The 17,449-nt window shown below is 41.7% G+C and overlaps 1 protein-coding gene across 11 annotated transcripts in view; it reads right to left on the bottom strand.

The window, feature by feature from the left end:
* The window catches only part of ASPH (aspartate beta-hydroxylase), a 221,055-nt gene that overhangs the window by 74,205 nt on the left and 129,401 nt on the right, over positions 1-17,449 (bottom strand). For all 11 annotated transcript variants that reach the window (XM_069465561.1, XM_069465562.1, XM_069465563.1 and 8 more), the window contains 2 exons: positions 10,862-10,947; positions 3,537-3,623 (listed from right to left, as the gene is read on the bottom strand). In XM_069465561.1, coding sequence (XP_069321662.1) covers positions 3,537-3,623; positions 10,862-10,947 — 173 coding nt within the window. The remainder of the gene's footprint in view (positions 1-3,536; positions 3,624-10,861; positions 10,948-17,449) is intronic.

The following is a 17,449-nucleotide window of genomic DNA, read 5'->3' as shown; positions in this document are numbered from 1 at the left end:
GTCTGACATTCAGGGAATTTGATCAAAATTGATTTTCACAGTGCTGTAATGATTAAGACAATACTGGTGCTACTTTAGAAATGATAGATACTGTAGTTTATACTTGACTTAATGTCGCTAAGTTTTTTTAATTTCTTGGGATATTCCAAAGTAAATTTGTTGGGATATTCCAAAGTAATTGCTTAATCTGCTAACAAAGAATAAAAAAGTAATAATTTATTCCTTCCTATAAAATCCACAGGATACATAATCATCCTTCAGGATCCATGGGAGACTGGTTCTAAGACCACCACCACTGCTCCCCTCAGATACCAATGTCCAAAGCTGCTCAGGTCCTTGACAAAAAATGGCACAATATTTGCACACAGCCTAGGCACATCCTCCCATATATTAATACTTTAAATCATCTCTAAATTACTTATAATACCTAATACAATGTAAATTCTACAATATAAAGTAAATAGCTGTTACTTTATATTGTTATTTTTTTATTGTTGTGTGGTTATTTGTTATTGATTTTTTCCCCAAATATTTTCCATCTGTGTTTGGTTGAATCCATGGATGCAGAACCCAAGGACATGGAGGGCCAACTATAAATACAGGAATCACCGTGTTTCAGGAGCACTGCATTTATTTAGATCTTGGTACTCACAATTAATATTACATATAAAGAAAAATTTTCAAGCATAAAACATTTGTGCCACAATTAAATTAGCATTTACATAAACCATTTTTCTCTCTAGTTAATATGCTTTCCTTAATCAAATGCCTTAATATGGGTGACAAAATACATCACTTATTTGAATAGGCATTATCTTTTGGTAAAAAACATATTCTCTTATTTAATAGCAATATAATTTAGCAATTTTAGAGGACTACTGACCAAATTAACTTACAAAAATCATTATAGGTGCTATCTACTAAATTTGATCTGTACCATGGACAAATGGAACTTACTTGCATTAATTTTTCAAAGACTAAATTAAAATTTAATTAATAAAAATTCATTAATTTTTAATAGGGAGCTAGGAAGACATTAAGCATCTGGATCTCAAGTGGTCACCACCTTTAGTTCAGAGCAAAGTGCACTTGTTTTATTTGCAGATGTGTTAGTTCCTGTGTGTGTCACGTTAGTGCCCGCATGGATCCTCTCCAAAGGGATGTTGTCAACTTCTCCTCCGCCTGGAAAATTTCTGTAGTTCTGAATCTAGAGTTTCCCAACAAGGCCGACAATCTCATCCCTCCAGGCAGGGCTGCAGGAGCTTTACTGCCTGGCATAATTGTATGTATGTCCAGCCCTGGCTTTTCCCTGAGTTCCAGGCTTCATGAATCCAACAGTCTGCCTGACGCAGCCACTGGCACATCTAACAGGCATCACACACTTCCTAAGACCAATAGCAAACTCCCGATTTCTGCATCTCTCCAAACTTGTTGTGCTTCCTGGTCAGTAACTGGCACTATCCTCTCCTCAGCTGCCCAAACCCAAAACCCAGGAGTCAGCCTTGAATCCTCGCTCTCTGACACATCTAATCCATGTTCAAGTCTTTTCAGCTCTACCACCTGCCCACTTCCCCCACCTCCGTGGCTACCACCAAGTCCGAGCCACCAGCATCTTTTGCACATACTTGCTGCAGACTCCTATTCTTCCTGCATCTACTTTTGCCCCCAGAACCTATTCTCTACCCAGCAACCAAAGCAATCTTTATAAAAAATAAGCAGACCGTCCTGTCCATGCATAACCCCCCCCCCAGTGGCTTTCCAGCACATATAGAATAAAATCTGTAAGGCCCCAGCCTCTCTTGTCCACTGTGGTCACCCCACCCCCAATGCCCTTCTTTTTGTCCTCGGGTGCATTGTGCCAAGGATGTTTCCCCGAATCATAGCCTTTGCCGTGTTGTTCCCTCTGCCTGGACAGCTCCTTCCACAATCTCCTCACGTCTCTGCCATGTGCTGTCTCCCCAGAGAGCTCTTTTCTGACCTTATCCAAAGTGCCGTCTGCCACATCCCTTTCCATCACATTACCTGCAGCCCAAAAAATCCTAAGAGTTATAATATTCTTTAAGTATATTTTTATTTTATAGAGACTTTCAGGGCTTTGAACAAATGCCGCCTCTTTGATGACACGTTTCCTGCCACCCTGTCCACTATGCCAACCCCTTCATGTGTCCAATGGTCGGTCGTAACTTGCTATATTTCTGTTCTCCTTAGCACTTATCGCTAGCAAGCAGATACACAGTACTTATACACTGTCTTTCCCTTTACGATGGAAACTCCACAAGGGCAGGGGCCTTTAAAATACGTTCTGTTGATGGCTGTATCTCTAGTGCTTAGAACAGGGCCTGGCACTTATGAGGCTCTCACTAAATATTTTTGAGTAATTTAAAAGACATCTTCCACTAGAATACAAGATCCACAAGGACAGGGACCTCTAGAATGTTCATTATATTGCATTGTAAATATTTTAAACTTTTCTGTCTGTTATGTTTTGACATCTCAAAAACCCAGTCTGGCTGGGGGAAGACTGTCCTTTGGAGCTAGCCAGTTCTCAGAGACAGCAAGCTCTCAGCCAGGAGCGAGCCTCTGATATGCAAACTAAGCAATCCAAAGCCACACCTCCTCCATCTGGCCTAAATGGCCCAGGAGACAATATTCCTCTGCTTTGATCACCCCAGGGCCAGGTACCAGGCAAGTAGGTGCTACCCTTGTGGCCCAAAGCCTGCCCAAATTATGCAAACCAGCCAATCCTAAACTGTTGCCCAACCCTGCCTTTCCCATGGAAACCTCAATAGAGGCTCTGGCCCGAGTGGCACACGGGGCTTCCTGTCTCTTGCACTTGTGAGTATAATAAATTCTGCTTTTCCCTAAGCCTCACCTTTTCTCCTCCTGTGGCTGCACCTGACTGATCATCTCATAAAAGAATATAAAACAGATACTCCCAGGGCCTAAAACAGAACCTGGCACAAGCTGGGTTTATGCAGTTACAGGTGAACGTGGACAAGCTTCATGAAAGACGTTGGAAATTGGAGAGAGCTGGATATGAAAGGAGATGGTGGGAGATGGGAATAAGTTAGCTGGTGAGAAATGAGTCAGTTGAAAGAAACTATGGAGAACTCAGAGTGCATTCTACTTTATATTTTAAGAAAGTCTTTCCTAAGCAAACTTGCAACCTTTGGTTATAAAACTGAGAGTCTGAAAGCTCCACAGAGCCTCAAGTGAAAACTGTGTGGCGGGTTTAAATGGAATGAGACCTGGGTGATGGGGAATCAATGACAAAAGCGTTACCCTTTTATTTTCTTTTCAAAACCAGAGAGAATTCACATGGAGGGGGAGAGAAAAAATGTTACTAAACTCAGCAGCATGCAACAGTGATAATTAATTGTCTTATTTAAATAGTACTTCTTGCCTGGGTTTATGCATATACATGAGAAACTGATTCTATATAGAAATTAGAAGGGAAAAGCAGAAAATGTAAACAGTGGGAAATCCAATTACAATAGAACACACGACTATTTCTAAGTAGAAGGGTTTTAGAATACCTGGGCCATTCCATATCTTGCTCGTGGACTCTGAGGGTATTTGCGTACTAGTTCTTTAAATGCATTCACTGCTTCCTCAATTTTTCCCTGTTAAGAAGATGCAACTACATAAATAAATAAATTCAAATGAATTAAGGTTATTCAATATGGCTATTTAATATTCACCAAGTGATTAAAAAGACATCTGATAAATGATGTAATATCTGTCTTTGTTAAAGAAATTGCATTTTCCTTCCATATATATACAGTTCCTACCTGCATCCTCAAAGAAGATATTTAGGTTTTAAGCGGTGGGGGGCGGGGGGGTGGCGATACCACTGGCAGCTAGAATGTCTTGGGTCTTTGAGAGGCAATGAGATGTCTCATCACAGCTCTGAAGCTTGTATAAAACGGGTGGGGAATAAACATGCAGGATGTGAGGGCCACTTGGCCATGGTACCGTCACCCACTGAATGTCGGGGCTGACTCTGCTCATTTGGTTAACTAGCGCGCATCACTGCCTCTGTGTCACGTGACCCATCCCAAGGCTCACATGGGCCCTTAAGAAGATGGTCTAAGTGCCTTCGGAAGGTCTCTGACCACTACTGCAAGTAGAGAAACTGAGGGTGTGCAGCAGATAGGTCTGGTGTCGGGGAGAGGTGCTTTGTTCACCTCACTCCATGCAGTGTCATGCCACAGCGGAAACAAATGTCTCCTGGTTTCCAGTGGATGACCTGCTTAGAGCAAGGATATTGGGAACCATGGGACAGAGACAGATTGTTCAAGCTGAAGCTTCCCAGATACTTCAGCTTTCTATAAATTGGTGAATCCATTCACTCCACATGTAAATGTAAGCTCACTGTCACTGATATGTTTTGACCTTCACTGAGCTGAGTTTCTACACAACAAAATTTCCTTCACAAATATGGCGGTGCAAAGCAAACTGTAAAGTACTACCTGAATATTATTCACACCTACTTCTGAAAGACTTGACTGAATATTGAGGAGTCAGGCAAGATCCATGTTAAAGTTCCTCCTTAAATTCATTCCTTTAGGTAGATATCATGAGAGAGGGAGGTTCTCTATTCCCTCTCAAGTGCCTATAAGTGATGCTGGGGCTCGGTGGCAAATACATGTTTACTGTGGCGGTTCTGAGACTGGTTTGAATCTGGGCTCCACCACTTACAAGGTGCGTGACTTATGGCAAGTTACCTATGGTGCCTCACCTGTACAATGGGGATGACAGTAGTACCTGACTGCCTCACGAGGTGGTTGTACATAAAGTGCTTAGGGACACCGCCGGGAACAAAGTATTGAACGACGTCAGCGATTATTATTGTGCCCTGTGGGGAGCGTGTGCGGGCACAAGTAACAGGGCCCCTCACAAATAAGTCTCTCACCTGACAGAAAAGCAGCGTAATGGAAACAGAACGAGAACTTAGATGTAGGGATAAATCAAGCCAGGAACACATTTCCTAAGATATATTTATTGTCATAAATAATTGCATGACTATTTAAATTACACTGTCCTTCTCACAATATTAATTTTAAAAACCTCTTTTTTTTCCTGTTAATTAATTTAAGGGGTGCTGAAGAAATCACAATAAATGTTTTTTTCCCCTGTATGATTTTCTTATAAAAACCCTATATTTGTTTCCTGTGGCCACTGTAAGAAATGACCACAAAATTGGTGGTTTAAAGCAACAGAAATTAATTTTCTCACGATTCTGGAGAATAGAAGTCCAAAATCAGTTGCACGGTCAGCACCGCTGCATTTCCTCTGGAGTTTCTTTTCTTTCTTTTTTTTTTTTTAAAGAGATAGGATCTTGCTTTGTTGCCCAAGCTGGAGTGCAGTGGTGTGATCATAGCTTACTGCAGCCCTGAACTTGTGGGCTCAAGTGATTCTCCAGCCTCTGAAAGTGCTGGGACTACAGGTGTGAGCCACTGCGCTTGGCCTCCTCTGGCACTTCTTCCAAACAATCTGTTCCTTGCCTCTGCCAGCTCTGGTGGCTGCAGCATTCCTTGGCCTGTGGCTGTGTCACTCCAATCTCTGTTTCCATCTTCACATCACCTTCTCCTCTGTGTGTGCCTTCTCTTCTGTCTATATCAAATCTCTATCTGCCTCTTTTATTAGGACACATTCAGGGCCCACCCAAATAATCCAGAAAAATCTCTCTTTTGCAAGATCCTTAACTTAATCACATATGCAATGACCTTCTTTCCAAATAAGGGATATATAGGTTCCAGAGATTAGGGTGTGGATATCTTGGGGATGCCATTTTTCAGCCTACCAGAGTGTGCCTTTTGGCCCTCAGAGATTTGTGTCTGTCTCAAATGAAAAGTACATTCATCTCAACCCAACATTCCCAAAAGTCTCAAATCGCTATAGCATCAACTCAAGTCTAAAATCTCATCTAAATTTCATCAGCTGCAAAGTCCCAAATCTAGTCATCAAAATTATCTAAATCATGTATGGTTGACATTATGCTTATGATCCATCCTGAAGCAAAATTCTTCTCCATCTATGGACCTATGAAGCTAGAAATCAAGTTACCCGCTTCTAAAACACAATGATGGGATAAGCATAGGACAACAGTTATGGGCATTCCTATTGCCAAAGGGAGAAAGTGGAAGGAAGAAATGTCTCTGGTTCTAAGCAATTTCACAATGGAGCCAGAGAAACTCCATTAGGTTTCAAGGTCTGGGAATAATCCCCTATGGCCTGAGGCTCTGCCCCTGGATCCTTGGTCTGGCCTCTGGGTAAATGCTCTGCTCTTGGAGTTATCCTTCTTTTTTACTGAAAAGGTAGCACAGGTTTGCAGCTGATTAGTTTTATCAGCCTGTATGGGGAGTGTGTCAGCCTTTTTCACTTTGTCCCCCATCTCTTCCAGTCCAAGCTGGCAGTGCCTCTGCTGACATAATATCCTTAAAAACCTGTGGGTCCCTTGTGTGGTCACAGGGATTCACACCATTAGACAAGAGTCTCCTCCACGGACCCTTTCTGTATAATCTCATCTCTGTTCCTGACTTCTGCCGAAATGTCTTAATGGATTTGAGAGAAAATGCCTAATGTCTTCAGGAAAAAGACGTCCAGCCCTACCCTTGGACCTCTCTCCAAAGTATGTGTTGCTAGCAGTGAATTTCCTAATTTTAGCATCTTCCGCAATCTGGATAGACTGAGAAGCTCCCAAATTATCAAAGTCTGGTTCTTTTTACCTTAACAGGTCTTTCTTCAATTTATCTCTTTCCTCTCGTATTTTACTATAAGCAGCAAAAAGAAACCAGGCCACACCTTCAACACTTTGCGTGAAAATCTCCTTAACCAAATATTCAAGTTTATTGCTTGTAAATTCTGCCTTCCGTGTAAGCATAAGACACAACTCATAAGTTTTCTGCCGCTATGTAACAAGGGCCACCTTTCCTCTAGTTTTCAATAATATGTTTCTCATCTCCTTCCACGCCCTTGCCAGAAGTACCTTTTTTTCCCCTGGACATATTTTATTTTTCTTTCTTTCTTCTTTTTTAAAATTTTAAAATATTAAGGGGGTACAAATGCTTTTGTTACATGGATACCTTGTATGATGTTTAAGTCAGGGCTTTTGGGGTGCCCGTCACCAGAATAGTGTTCACTGTACCCAATAGGTAAGTTTTTACCCCACACCTTCCCTCCCACTCTCCCCCCTCCTTGGTTTCCAACGACATTTACACCTCTTTGTGCCATGTGTACCCATCATTTAGCTCCCACTTATTAGTGAGAACATATGGTGCTTGGTTTTCCATTCCTGAGATACTTCACTTAGGATAATGGTATCCAGTTCCATCCAAGTTGCTGCAAATGACATTATTTCATTCCCTTTTATGGCCGAGTAGTACCTTTAATGTCCATATTTCCACGCTCCTATTCATGATCACTTGTACATTCTCTGAGGTGACAGAAGCTTTCTTTACCTACCGAGCTTCTCACCTCCCTCTGAACACTCACCAGAAGCACCTTTAACATCCATGTTTCTACCAACAGTCTGTTTCAGGCAATCCAGGCTTTTTCTATCATGCACCTCAAAATTCTTCCAGCCTCTATCCCTGACCCAACTCCAAAGCCACTTCCACATTTCCAGGTATTTGTTACAGCAGCACTCCCGTGCCCAGTACCAAAATCTGCATTCATTTCCTGTGGCTACTGGCACAAATGACCATGAACTTGGTGGCTTTAAACAAAGAACTGTGTTCTCTCGCAGTTCTGCAGGACAGATGTCTAGAATTAGTTTCTCTGGGCTGAAATCAAGATGTTGGCAGCTATGCTCTCTCCAGAGGCTCCAGGGGGAATATCTGTGCCTTGTCTTGGGCCAGCATTTCTTGATGTGTGGATGTATCACTCCAATCTTCACTTGTCTTTGTATTGCCTTCTAATCGATCTGTATCCAATTTCTCTTTGCCCCTTTCTTACAAGGAAACATGATTACATTGAAGGCCCAACTGCATAATCCAGGATAATCTCTCTATCTCAAGATTCTTAACTTAATCTCATCTGCAAAGATCCTTTTCCCAAAGAACATAACATTTACACGTTCCAGGGATTAGCACATACATATCTTTGGCAGGGCCATTTTCAGCCTACTACATACTCTATGCAACTTAAATTGCAAATGTCAAAGCTACCCTTATGATCATTGTGCTACATATATCATTATCAGACTTAAAATGTAGAAATAACAATGTTTATAACAAATTTGATAAAGCACATTGTTCCTGCTTGACACTATAAAGGTTGAAAGCATAATGGAATATTTCGACTTTGCCCCAGGCACCCTTTGGAGCCCTTCAAGACAGAGGCCGTGTGGCTTTCCTAAGGGGCCATCAGTCCTGCTCTCACCTTGGCTGGCTGGCAAAGTAAATGTGTTTGCTTGCAGTCTGAAAGAATTTCCCTTTCCTGGGTTCTTATACAGCTCCTAACACTACTATGCAGTTCTTATTAAAAAACTCAATTGCAAGATGTGATGTTTGTGAAGAATTGCCTGAAAATGACCTGTTCCTAAACAGCTTACATTTAGTCCCAGGACCAAGAGAGTTCACTGGAGAGACACGGACACGGACTCGGGCCTCATCATGTGGGCATGTGGCCAATGAGCTGTGCTGAAGGATAAGACACGCGCCAGCAGATACATCGTATAGTCCACTGGTGCGACGTTAGAGAGGAAGTTGTACACTCCATCCGCGCACCCTTCATGAAGATCTGCAGCACAATGTTTCTCTCTGGGCTCGGTGCGGAACAGCTGCTCTGATGAACGATACTCATCTTACAGTCCGATTCTGTTTTTCTATTCTACCACCAAGGAAGCGCAGTTGACTTCACTCCTAGCATGGTTTAGAGCCTGTGGCATTTCATGTGTTTTATTACGTTTTGTCTTCTTTTTTTTTCATTTATAATATATACAATAATGAATAATTCCAACAGATATTAATAAACAAATATATTTTAATATATCATTTTGAATTCTTTTTCTGGGGTAAAGAGAAGTTTTAAACAATAAATATTATTTTTTAATGGATGATTAAAATATGTTCTGATCTATATGTACTTTAACGTAGTGTAAACCTTGAACCTGAGATGTGAGCTGAGGCTGGACTGGCCGTGTCCGGGGCACGCCTTAGCTCAGGCCTTAGCTACTTCAGGGCACTACGCCACATCTGTTGAAAATGCTAGCTATAAAAACAACCCTAAAAGACTTAATTACGCTCATGATTCAGTCAATAATATGGCTCCCTGTCATTTCAGAAGCAAGAATTGCATGTGTGTGTGGCCACTTCTTCCTCCTTTACTTACTCCGTTACAGATTCAGGGTGCTCTTTGAGGAAAACACCATAATTCCTCCAGAGAGACAGGACTGGAGAATACGTCATGGACAGTTCCAACACTTTATGTCCCACTGACTTACTTACCCCTTGATAACTGCGCCCTTCTGTACCATTCATTATAACGACATAAAGATCCTCCTTTAAAGCTGTTATTTGTTCTTTAACCTGAAAGGCACCTGTGCAAAAGGCATCCCACGTTTTTGTGTATGGCATTTAGTATGGAGAAAGTGGAGGCTACCAAATGAGGCGATAGAAAAAGAAGATTCTCACTTCATTTCCATTGACAAATACAAATTCACTACACATAGTAGATGGCTTCACTTCATAAAGTTAAACAGGGTAAACTTATAAATCATTGCATGTGGCTACATTTAGGGACACTGAATTTTGTGGCACTTTGCCACAGTTTTGTTTGGAGTGACTTTGTTTTTATCAGCTGGTGAATGGGGTAAGACAAACCTTCGCCTTGAGCCTCTTTTAATGCTGGTTTAACAGAAGCCTTTACACCTGTTGGTACATTTGCAATGAACACGTGGGAAGCACATTCTTGTCCCACCTGAGTTCCTGACTTTAGCATTTTTACTGTTGTTTTATTTACTTACAATTCCTTTGTCCCTTTTGTTGCAGCCAATGTCTACTGATGAAAAAGTTTATTATAGGAAAACTAATAAGCATTATACAGAGTTTACATTCAAGTATAGAGTAGAAAGAAATTTCTACCAAAAACAAGTAGATGATTAATTGAAAACATGATTAAATACCTTATAATAAATATTCTAGGGCCTGATAATAGGAATAATAACCTGAATATGACCAAGGTAAGGAACAAATAACTTCAATCTAGATTCAATCCAGTGTTTTAAAAAACTGTAATATCCGGAAAGAAATACAAATATTTTAAATTAACCAATAAAGCACAAATAGAAATTATTCACCCTGAAAATTGAGGGTAGATAAGGTTAATCCTAAGTAAGAAGAATGTCATTTCATCTACCAGTCACCACCTTAAGAGTATTGTTCTGACCCTGTATTTCTTTTGGCATTGAGATGCCATTTCTTAATTGCCAACAATTAAGAACCTCCACTTGTATGGGACATGACAGTGTTGATGTTTTAAAAATCTCATTTGAGCTTTACTAAAACCAGGTAGGAGATAGAAAGAGTATCTATCATTCTCAAACTTTTAAATAAAAAAACCGTGGCTCAGAACAGCCAAGTGATTTGCCCAAAGGCACTACAACTAGCCTGTGCTGGAGGTGCCGCCACCCACGCCAGCTGGCCCAAAGGAAGGTTCTATCGCTCTTTGGCTGCAGTTCTTTTCCTTTTGGCTCATTTCACGTGGAATGCTGGTGTGCCTGGAGGAAAAAATCTACTCTATTCAAAAGTTGTTTCTTTTACATTCATTACTTTTTAACGAACCAAGAGCAATGCCTGAGTTTATTTAACAACAGAACCATTGCACATTTCTGTGCAAAACAAAAATATCGACCTACCCTTTTACGGAGTTTCTCTGCAGCATCAAGTTCAGCTTTAATAGTCTTATCAAATTTGTTTAAAAGTTTAGGCTTCTTTTTCTTAACTGAAAGAAAAAAAGAGGTTTTTATTTTTATTTTTTCTTGTCTAGAAACAGTTATTAAGCACAGTGATTTACAAGTTGTGAGAAACTTGGTATTGGTCTGCAACATACGGCTGCAGGAGAAAGCACAGGGCAGGCCCACCTTCTCTTTTGTCCCCTGGACAGTTGGACAAAGTCAGTAACTACCAAGGAAGACAAGGAAGCTCAAAGGTTTTCTTGCAAGGATGGGTGGATATTGTTATTCTGAAACTCCCAGCAACGCTAGCTAGTTTCTGGAATGAAAATGTGTGACTTCTAAACTACCATGATCAATTTCTTAACTGAAAGCCAAAAGACTACTTGACATCATTTTTGAATATGTTCACAAACTTTTCTGATATAGATAAAGATGAAAGTGAAAAGCTCCTCTCAAGGGCATCAAGAAAAGCAGAATTTCTTAGTTTAGCATTCGAGACCTTTCTGGTTTATCATGGACAGACCACTCCAGCTACATTCCATACTTCAGCCAAACTAGACTGTCCCGTGTTCTCCAAGTAAGCTTTTTGCCTTATGTTACCTTATGTAAATAAAATGGCCTGTTCCTTATCTTTGTCAGTCAAAAATATGTCCAACCTTCAACAGGCTCCAAACCACACTCCTTACTTATAAAGTTGCTCCTGAAATCACTCACACTCTTCTCTCCACTCACCCTTTCTCTGTCTCTTTAATTCCACAGCATCCTGTACATCTCTCTTTTGTGGTCCTTCCCCCATGTGACTTACTACAATCCTTTGTGCGCTTATCTTAGTCCTTTTCCAAACCATAAACTCCTGCAGGGTGGCACCATGTCCCAAACGCAGACTGAACACATTCACGCTGGCTCTGTGCGCGACCCTGGCACCCAGTGAATGGGAGGAGCCCTCCTTCTGGAAGGAGGTCACGCCCCGCAGGTGAGAGGGCCGGTCCCGCTGGTGCACACGGCCAATGCCTGTGGAGTGGGTGGATGTGGGAGCTCAGAGTGACAAGGACGGAAGCTTGAAGGGTGAGCAGAATGTTCCAGCTAGAGAAGGGGACTGGTGGTGGGGAGTGGGGTGAAGTGGGAGGGACAGAGAAAAATGAGAACAACAGGAGAACATCCTCAATTTCCTGATACTAAATCTACAAACATAAGAGCATCTGCTCTATCCTGGCACAAAGGAAGAAGTGCTCTTCTTCCTCAGGTCAGCCTCCCACCACATCCACAAGCCCCAGCACCACCATACTCTGTCTTCTGAAAGTCTCCTCACTCTCCGGCTCCCTCCTGAGCTCCCATCAGCATTTAATAATTCTGAAGTCCCTGCCATCTCCTAGCAAACCAACCAACCAAGACACAGCTCAGCCTGCCTACTGCTTGCTGTCCTCTCCGCCCTCCCCTCGCAGCGCAGCCTCCTCACCACCGCCCCTCCTCGCCCAGCTCGGCTTCCTCACCCACCGCGGGGGCAGGAGCGAGTCTCCCAGAAGACGGAGGGCTCCATGGTGCAGTGTGGGACGGCAGGAATCGGAGTCACGTCCAGCTCTGTCACGCCCGAGCTCTGTGACCTAAGCTGAGCTGGGACTGAACTCTTCTGAATCTCACTTTCCTCCTCTATAAAGTGGGGGGAGTGATTCTGACAATTAAACTGATGTTGCGTGTGACGCATTAGCACAGCGCCTGGCATAGGGTACGTGCCCAGTACCTGAGAGCTAATCCCATCTACGGCCTTCTCTGCAAGTCTACCAGCTCCTTTTTCTTCCTATTTTACCTGACTCCTCTGCAGCCTCTGCCACAGCTGACTCCTTCCTCCTCCTTCCTAAAATGATCCTTTCCTTGACTGTTGTGTTACCCTCGCTCCTAGTTTTCCTCCTCACTCTCCGCCTCTTCACTTTCTCTTCATCTCCTCTGTGGCTCCTTCACTCTGCCGATCCTTGGATGTTACATTCTTCAAGGGTCAGTCGTCACCGCCCCCCAACGCAGGACCTGAACTACTTCATTCTTAAACTGAGTTATAAATAACTAGTCCATTTTCTCTTGCATTACAAAAATCATAAATCCAAGTCTTTATTGACACAGATGCCTTAAACTTGGAGATCAGACATAGAATTTGCAATTCCTCGCACATCCATTCTTTCTCGTATTTACCCTATTTCACAGAATGGTGCCCTGGCACCCAGGTGTCCAAATCAGAACCTGGGCTAGGGAATGGAAGTAAAATAAGGCCAAAGGAGGAACATGTGGAATCACCCAGAGGAAGACTGAACAGAATCGCTATTGTCTTTTTAGCACGCACTCTACGCCAGTCCCCATGCCTGGCACTATACCTACATTGCCATTTATCCTTTCAGCCTCCTGAACGGGGGGAATTCAACTTCACAGATGAGACCACTGAAATCCCCCCCTCTTTCCCACATGAGAGGAAGGAAACATTTACTTCTTGGTTTCCAAGAAGAGGGAAACCTCTTTTTTCCTAAAAACCTTAGTCTCCTGCTTCTCCCCGCAGGGGAGGTGATGTGATTTATCCATCTGCTGAGGTGCAGGAAGGAACACGCTTGTGTAGCTGGGTCTCACCTCTTCGCTGCCTCCCCAAAGCTTCCTGCCTCCTGGAGCCAACCTGATCACACCCACAGCGAGAGGTGCCCTCGTGGGAGAACGAGGCCTGTCCCATGCCGCAGGGAGTGGGCAGGTGTGTCCAGTTCTGGGGTTCAATATTAAGAAATCTGTTATTCCTGATTCTCTAAGCTCCATCTTTCAGTTCAGCTCTCATCAGTAATAAAGCTCACACTCTGATCACCTTTTATTTCATCACTTACGCATTTGTAAAAAAACAGCTATGATCTTCTATTTTGTTTATTCCACTCTTCTCTTTTCCATGAATCTCAGTCCCTCTATTGTTGAAAATCTAAGTGTCTAAAGCAGAGACTGAAAACATAGTGAATAATGGGCTTTTTCAACTGTATGTCATCATATGTTACTATATATGCTGATATGGAAAATCAATCGACACTTGACTAAGATGTGGATTTATAGTGGTGGGAGTTTGTGTATTGTCATTTCAGCACAGATTTATGTCTCCAATTGCCCATTTTGCTTTTCTGGAAATGTCTTTCAACAGAATGACAGGGGACCTGCAGGAAAGTCAGGTGTGCCCCTGCGTAGCGGGTTTTACTGTGGGCATAGTTGGTTTTCCTCAATGTGTCTCCTGTGATATAAAGTTACCATGAGATTTATTTATAAGAAAAAAAAAATAATGGCAGTTTTGGACGTCCAAAAAGTCAACAGTAAAACAATATGCTTGCTAATGAGCAATATTGTAAGTATCTTAGTGTCATAATATTTTAATGGCACAAAAATAGCCATTTTTAAAATATTAAAACTCTCATAGCACCTGTTACCAAGAAATTACTTTGTCCCATCTTTTCATATATCTTCATATTTAATAGTTTCTAACTATTGCTCCTTGCTTTGAAATTCAAATTTTATTCTATCATGACTATTTTTATTTTTAAAAGTATATAAAGCCTGAGGCAATTTTCCCACTTGTAAAAACACAGACACATCTCTTCTTCCTTCCTCCGTGTTCTGGGGAGGCACAGGGTCGGGCTGTAGAAATGAGTCCTCGTTCTGGCTGGTGAGGGGATCCTCGTGACCTCTCTCAAGCTCTCTGGCCTCAGTTTTCTCATCTACAAATGGTTGACTCAGGCTGGTTCTCTTAAGGTCTCCTTGAACTCAGAAATCCTGCACTTCTAAATTTCAGTTGATTTAAATCATGTTAATGGTGTTTCAAAGTAGACCTATAAGGTACTGGAAAGGATTATTAACTTTGCTGCACTTGGATTTTCCAAAATGGTTAGGAGGAAGCTGTCTATTCCATACAACATTAAAAGTCATTTTTTTAAAAATCACTGCCATTACAAGTGTTTTACCCTTTTCCAAAACACAAAGAAGGAAAGAAAGGGGACCACTTGCTTTGCAAAGCCTCACTTCCCTTGACATGCCATGGTTGAAATATTAAGAGTAAATAAAATGGAAAAGAGGGAAAATAAAAGAAGGCAAGAGAAAAGCACTAATGATGCATATTCAGATTGTATAAAAATTAATGTTGACTCCTTTTCATTTCTACTTAGTTTGTAGAGGAAGTTTCATACTATGGTACATGGGAGATGTTAATCATCAACAAAAACCGACACAGCATCTTCATACTATTTTACATCCTATGCTGGTTCCACTGAAGACAGTGAAGACAACAGCAATTTCTGCCACAGGTACATTGCAAAGCACCAATTTCCCAACCAGTCTCCCTGCCTCCAGTCTGTCCCCATGCTCTACACTGTTCTGAGGATGTCTCTGAAACACAATCTACCCATGTCACCACATTGCTTAAAATACACCCATAGATCCCAAGAATATACAAAATAAAAACTAAATTCATCAGGATGGCATCCTAGCAATCCTGCTCCTAGTTTCCTACCCAAGAGAAATGAAAACAAACATGAAAACATATACAAAGACCTGTACATTCACTGCATTGTTCATAATAGCCCCAAAGTAGAGAAAACCCAAAGTCCATCAACTGACAATGAATCAACCACCTGTGGCACATCCACACAAGGGAACACTACTCAGCAATAGCACTCATGTGTGCAACAGCATGAGTAATTTTAAGTGGATCAAGTTAAGTGAAAGGGGCAAAATTCAAAAGGCTACTGACTGACTGATTCCATTTATACAGCACCCTGTAAAAGCAAAAACTGTGGGAACAGAAACCAACTAAGTGGCTTCAGAGGCTGGGGTAGGGAAAGGGGGTGACTATAAGGGGCACAAGAGAATTTTGGGAGCTAAAGTTCTATATGTTAGTAGTGGTGGATAAACTGCATTAAGATGTCTATACATATGTCAAAACTCACAGAAATGCACACTGTAAAAGGTGAGTTATATTGTATGTAAATTATACCTTAATAAACCTGACTTTGAACAAAAAAATTATAAGGAAAAGACAAGCCCCGTGATTCTCAACAAAGACTCTTATTGCAAGTGTAGTAGTATGAAAAATATTTGGGTATAAAAACATTGTACTTTTCAAAAATAAAATTAATTCTGGTTTGAAACTCCCCCAAAACCTGTTGGGAAATAATTCAAAGTCAACCATACTTAAGAGGCTCCTCCCTGCACCAAAAAAAAAAAAAAAAAAAAAAAAATCCCCCAAAACTTGCTATTCTAGACCTACCTAGGTTCTCAATGACATTGATATATTTTTCTTATTTCATATTTCGGCTCCCTTTTCTACTCCTGACTGCCCTCTTCCTTACGAGCCATCCAGAACCCGACTCCTGAAGTGCACTGAAACACTGGCTGTTCCTCAGCGTGGGACTCTATACAGTGCAGGGAGCCCCAGGACTGCTGACTGGGACCAGCCTTATACACTGGTTCATGCATTCACTCAACAATTTGTTAAAATGTCCCTGACTTCCAAGAATTGGGCTAGGTACTAGGAATTCAATAGGAACTTTCTCAAGGAGGCTATGGTCTTATTGGGAAGAAAGACATAAGTGGATAATTAACATTTAGAGGGATGTGGGTAATTATAAGGGTGGACTAGCAGTGGTATTAACTGACTTGGGAAGGGAGTGGGGAGCCTTCTTGGGGAAACTGAAAACTTAAGTTTACCCAGGTAGAGGTAGAAGAGAAAAGGTTATTTATTTTATAATTCAATCACAATCAGGAACTTGTACCTTTATCTTTAGTTATTTTTCTTATAAGTGAAAGGCTAAAAAATCTCCTGCCTGGATGCTAGAGTTTGGTGCCATATACATATAAAATTTCCTTTTACAGGAATCCGGCTTTCTAGAATTTTGGAAAGCTGAAGGTACAGATACTGCTTGGGGACCTGGACTGACTTGCTTTCTCATATTTGAGGAGGAAAGCTGACTGGTGCTGAGCCTGCTGCTAGAGCCAGTAGAGTCCAGAGTGCATGGGCAGGAGTATGAGTTCCTTCGAGAGAGGACGTACACACTGACTACAAAGGGCCAGTGGCGTTGCAAGAATTAGGCTTATAAAACATACTGGACAAAGGGTGGACACCTGTGGCTCCCCATCACCACCCAGATAGATGAAGGACTCTAGATGCCCAGGGAAGACTCATGGAGGGACAGACACAGTTATCTGCCTCTGCCCTGGGCTACCATTTTGCTTTTGATACAACTTTGTATGATTAATTACATAATGACTTTGACTGTGTGTGTGTGTGTCTGTGAGTGTGTGTGTGTGTGTATGTGTATGTGTGAGAGATAATTTCTCCCACCAACTCGTAGTCCATCTGAAATGCTGTACTGCTTCAAGGGCAATGTGCATCTTGAGCTCCTTCACAGCTGTGTTTGCTTGCACCAGCTATATTGCTTTCACAAATTGGCTCCTAATCTCCATTTTCCTCTCTAGCTACTTACCTGTAAAGTGGTCTATGTTTTCCTTATATAGCTTCACAACTATGGCATGACCAGTGACACTTCTTTGACT

The sequence above is a fragment of the Eulemur rufifrons genome, chromosome 3 (assembly GCF_041146395.1).
Source record: "Eulemur rufifrons isolate Redbay chromosome 3, OSU_ERuf_1, whole genome shotgun sequence".
Classification (NCBI taxonomy): Eukaryota; Metazoa; Chordata; class Mammalia; order Primates; family Lemuridae; genus Eulemur; species Eulemur rufifrons.
Note: the sequence above shows the minus strand (reverse complement) of the source record. Positions and strands in the feature narration are given on the sequence as shown.